The sequence below is a fragment of the Triticum dicoccoides genome, chromosome 3B (genome assembly GCF_002162155.2).
Source record: "Triticum dicoccoides isolate Atlit2015 ecotype Zavitan chromosome 3B, WEW_v2.0, whole genome shotgun sequence".
NCBI lineage: Eukaryota > Viridiplantae > Streptophyta > Magnoliopsida > Poales > Poaceae > Triticum > Triticum dicoccoides.
In genome coordinates this window covers 421604975-421609295 of record NC_041385.1, presented here as the reverse complement: position 1 = coordinate 421609295, position 4321 = coordinate 421604975, and the positions used below count along the sequence as shown (strand labels likewise).

At 41.1% G+C, this 4321-nt stretch overlaps 1 protein-coding gene across 3 annotated transcripts in view; it reads right to left on the bottom strand.

Moving 5' to 3' along the window:
* The window catches only part of LOC119276284, a 7921-nt gene extending 3606 nt beyond the window's left edge, over positions 1–4315 (bottom strand). For 2 of the 3 annotated variants that reach the window (XM_037557314.1, XM_037557315.1), the window contains exons 1-9: positions 3365–4315; positions 3186–3297; positions 1745–1864; positions 1569–1655; positions 1422–1493; positions 1151–1350; positions 981–1043; positions 795–890; positions 474–656 (exon numbers count right to left, since the gene is read on the bottom strand). In XM_037557314.1, coding sequence (XP_037413211.1) covers positions 474–656; positions 795–890; positions 981–1043; positions 1151–1350; positions 1422–1493; positions 1569–1655; positions 1745–1864; positions 3186–3297; positions 3365–3747 — 1316 coding nt within the window. In that variant the 5' untranslated portion in view covers positions 3748–4315. The remainder of the gene's footprint in view (positions 1–473; positions 657–794; positions 891–980; positions 1044–1150; positions 1351–1421; positions 1494–1568; positions 1656–1744; positions 1865–3185; positions 3298–3364) is intronic. The other variant, XM_037557316.1, reaches the window with a different exon arrangement.
* Between the last annotated feature and the right edge of the window lie 6 nt (positions 4316–4321).

Here is a 4321-nt window from a genome sequence, read left to right as displayed (position 1 = left end):
AGATGCGCACAAAAAATAACCTACTTTTACAAAGACTTGTTCGGTTATGAAATAAGAAATCGCCATAGATGAAGATTTTTTTTTTCTAAAGAGGATGATTGCGTTAGCTAGGATCTTTAAGTTGCTTTTATCAAATATAAGAGGTAAAGAGAACAGATTTCAATTCTGCTTGTCTGCATTATGGTGTCATATTCAGAACATCCTAAAACTAAGACTAGTAGGGGGCAGAAAAGTGTACATGCAGAAATTCCTGAATAGCCTATATTTATTTATTTTATTATTATTATTCCTATTCTACTTTATCATAGAATACAAATGAGCAGTACATAGATAATACTGACACTACCATACTATTTAATGCCTTAGTGATGTACAATGGCGAAAGTATGATGCAAGAAAATTAGGCTGAAACAAATGGAATGGAGAAGAGTTGTTTAGTTAGTGACTGATATGTGTGCTTCTTATTGTAATACCTGTTTCTATCGTGCAAAATTGCAACTGCCAATGTCGGGTCATGACCTACGATATCTGGAAAATTTATATGAACCAGGTTTGTTCTTCTCCCTTTTGGCTGAGCTTTCAATGCTTCTACCATTCTGACATATGATGGGAGATCATTATTTCCATCTGGCATTTCATCATCTAGATCCTTAAACCTGCAGAGATCACGATATTATCTCAGCATAGAGTGAACATATAACAATATAATTTGCACAGTAGAGCTACCCTAGTGTTTCCATATTATATAAAAAATAGAATACATATGGATCAGAGGTCGATAAGAATATATTTACTTGTCAAAAAAAAGCATAGCACTCTTTTTTATCCAGTCATACTCATCATCAGGCCTTGCTGCACTAGATTTAGCTCGAGCCGCATTCTCACCAGTGCTGCAAGTCATATTAGTTGTAAGGTCTTTCTGCGATAAGAATACATTTATGTATCAATAAAATTCATGACTCTTTCTTATCCATTCATACTCATCGCAGGGTCTTTGTGCACTATCTTCAGCTCCAACTGATTTGTTCAGTTTCTCATCCGTGCTGCAAGTTATACATCAGTGGTAATTCCCATTAGTCATTCCGAAACTGACTCGAACTACTTTAGTTACACTAACAATACAGAATTACAATAAATATAATTGGCTGACCTTCCTTGGATGCTTGTATCTGACTTATCTGCACGTTTCTTCCTCTGGCGACTTTTCTTACCACCACTCTTTTTTCCTGGTGGCTTGTGAGATTTGTTTCCTTCTGATTCTGAATCAAAGAGACTTGTATCATCTAGCTCATTTTTCCTGGCCTCTTCATCTTGATTCCATTTGCCAATAAATTCTACAACACTTTGTTCCTATTGTAGACCATTCAAATCAGATAAATAGCAACATATTTGCACTTTATATGTACAAATGATCAACACACCTGTGCATTCCGTTGTAAGCGCATATCAGCAGGAGTAAACCGGTACGTGAATAAGACCACTTCAAGATCACTCTAGCAAGTGTTGATCAATAAGTTACAAACTTCCGTAAATATATGAAGTTGGAAAAATGATGTTCTAAACCTTACCAGATTTAGTGTTCCCCACATTGGGCTACATTTCTTCTTAATCCAACTATAAATATTTGTTTCTAAAACAAATAATGTCCCATGGTGCTACAAAATTAAATATGAATTTCAAAAAAATAAGATTTAGCAGAATTATAAAACATGCAACTGTATCACAAAAGATTCAGATGTACTACCTTGCAGACTACACTAAGATGATCGTTCCTAAAGAATAGAGCAAGGTTTCCCTCTTCAATGTTTTCAGACAAACATTTCAAACCAAAACGCGTGAGCTGACCTTCGCCGTTCTCAGGATCCTAAATTTGGGATGGAAGAAACAAAATACACATCAGACAACAAAATGGTATCCATTCAACTTAGAAGGATTTAAACCAAGACATGATGATCCCAGTTCTGTGTATAGGATGGATCCCAGTTCGTCCTGCAAACTTGATGTACGTTGAGGTTCCTATGTTAAATTGACAGATGATGGCACTTGCGAGTATGATGCTGCTTACAGCATTGCTAAGGTTTTAGACAGGGTTAGCACGAATTGTGCTGATTTGTAAGTTGATGTTGGTACAGAGATTAAGCTGGGATCTAACCACAGCCTTAAAAATGAATGGCAATTGCACTAAGCAAATTCTGGTCAGAAGTACAACATCAACATACAAACCAGTTTTAAGGCTCCCTGTTGCCTACAACTTGCGCTAGCTTAATATCACGTGAAGATGTCAAACTGGGTAGCACAGGATGGAAGAAGAATGGCTTCAGACAAACTAAAAGGGAAGTGGGCTTACAGCTTTGAGCATGCCTTCAGTTTTAAGGCTGTGGTGGAGAAGACCAACCCAGGAAGTTTGGCGGACATTGAATTTGCGCAAGTTGGGGAAAATATGAGCTAGTAGGGGAAGGTCAGCTATTTCATGGAAAAAATGTACTTGAGAAGAAAAACTGCCAAGAAGCTTATAGATAAAACTCTGCCCAACATCATAAAGGACCTCAACGCAAGGAGTAGGGGACTGCACTATACCTTCAGGTATTCACACAAACATGGTGGCAGAGACCATGAAATGTTCACTGAAGTTGAAGGTATAACGAAAGATCTAGTTCACTGTATAAGATTGAAGACTATATGTCTATGAATACTATTGTGGCAAAGTTTAAGAAAGCCTATGAAAAGTGTATCAAGCCAATGACAGATAGAAAACAGTGGCATCAAATGAAACCCCGGGTTCAAGTTGTGGCCTCTAATTTTGAAAAGAGCAGCTGGCGGACAAAGGAAAAAAAGATACTGTAGTACCATTCACAACTGCTATTTTGACACCAACTATAGTTATCGCTACTGCTGCTTCCATACCAAGTCCTTTAACAAGGAGGTACAATTGCAATTTTCAGATTTTAACTTCCTTGTGGACTTGATTTGACATGCCTGTAACATGTGGCAGTAAGAAATTGTTGCAGCTTGAAGGTACTATGACAAGAAAGTATGACACTAATTTCAATATTTTCAACTTGTTTGCATTACTTGTTATCTAAATATCTCATGTCACAAAATATATAAACAAGAAGTGCCGGGCAACATGAAAATTGTGAATTTCCCCATGTATGTTATTATAAGTGTTCTTTGAGATTCATTACCTTTGGGTTCTCAAGGCACCCATGGTGGACTTTAATACGAAGCTTCTGGCAGATGAGGAAAAAAAGCCTAGTGCCATCATCACCATCCTTCGGTGTCTCGAATGACTCGGTGCTGCAAACGAAGATTATTTAGTTATATGATGACAAACAAGAAAGTGCACAGATTAAACAAAGTTTACCCTTCCGTGCGGATTGGTACAAGATTGATGTTGTGACCCTTAAAGGTATCCATATTGATAGCTTCCAGGTGATCCTCGGTTGATAACTTGACCTTCAGCTCATTGAGTCTTCTTTGAAGTGGAAGTTTCCACACCTCTTCCTCCACTGGATGTTGAGGATATTTTGTGTCCGCAGATTCTGTTAGGACAAGGTAATTATACAGTGCCACGAGTGGAGGGGGTGTGGGTAATATCCTCGGATTATGCTGAAAAATAAGCCTATGGTGACCGTTGAATTTGCACGGGCGCATGAAAAGTTGCTCTGACAATGCCGCATCTTGATTTGGATCTAAATCTGGCTCTGGATCTGAATCATGTAATTCTGACAGCTCTGAATCGGACATTGTGCTAGGGTTTTGCAGCAGCGGTGATTTGGCTAGGCTTGAAAAATGGAGGGCGGCGGCTGGTAACGAGATAGAAGGAGAGAGACGAGAGACTTTTGTGGATACGAAGATTGAGATGAGACTGTGTTAGTGTTTTGCGGAAGTGATTGGAGAATAGAGGTCGGAGGTTGGTAAGTGGTAACGAGGAAGTGGGAGAGAGGCGAGCTAGCGTTTTGCGGAAGTGGTTGGGGAATGGAGGGGGGCGACTAGTAAGTGGTAACGAGGAAGGAGAGAAACGAGAGCAGATGGGACGTCGAGGAAGCAGAGCGGCAGCACACGTCGGGGACGGAGCGGGACGGCCGCGGTCGGGGAAGGAGCGCGCTGGCCGCGGTCGGGGAAGGAGCGGGGCGGCCGCGGTCGGAGACGTAGCGGGGCGTCCGCGGTCGGGGAAGGAGCGGGGCTGCGGCGGTCGTTGATGCTGCTGTCGTTGGAGAGGGTGGCGGCCGGCAGGGCAAGCTAGGGTTCTACGTCGGCGCCCCCATGTCGCTCAGGTGGAGAGGTTGGGAGGAGGGGGTCGGGATGGGGGCGTGGGAGG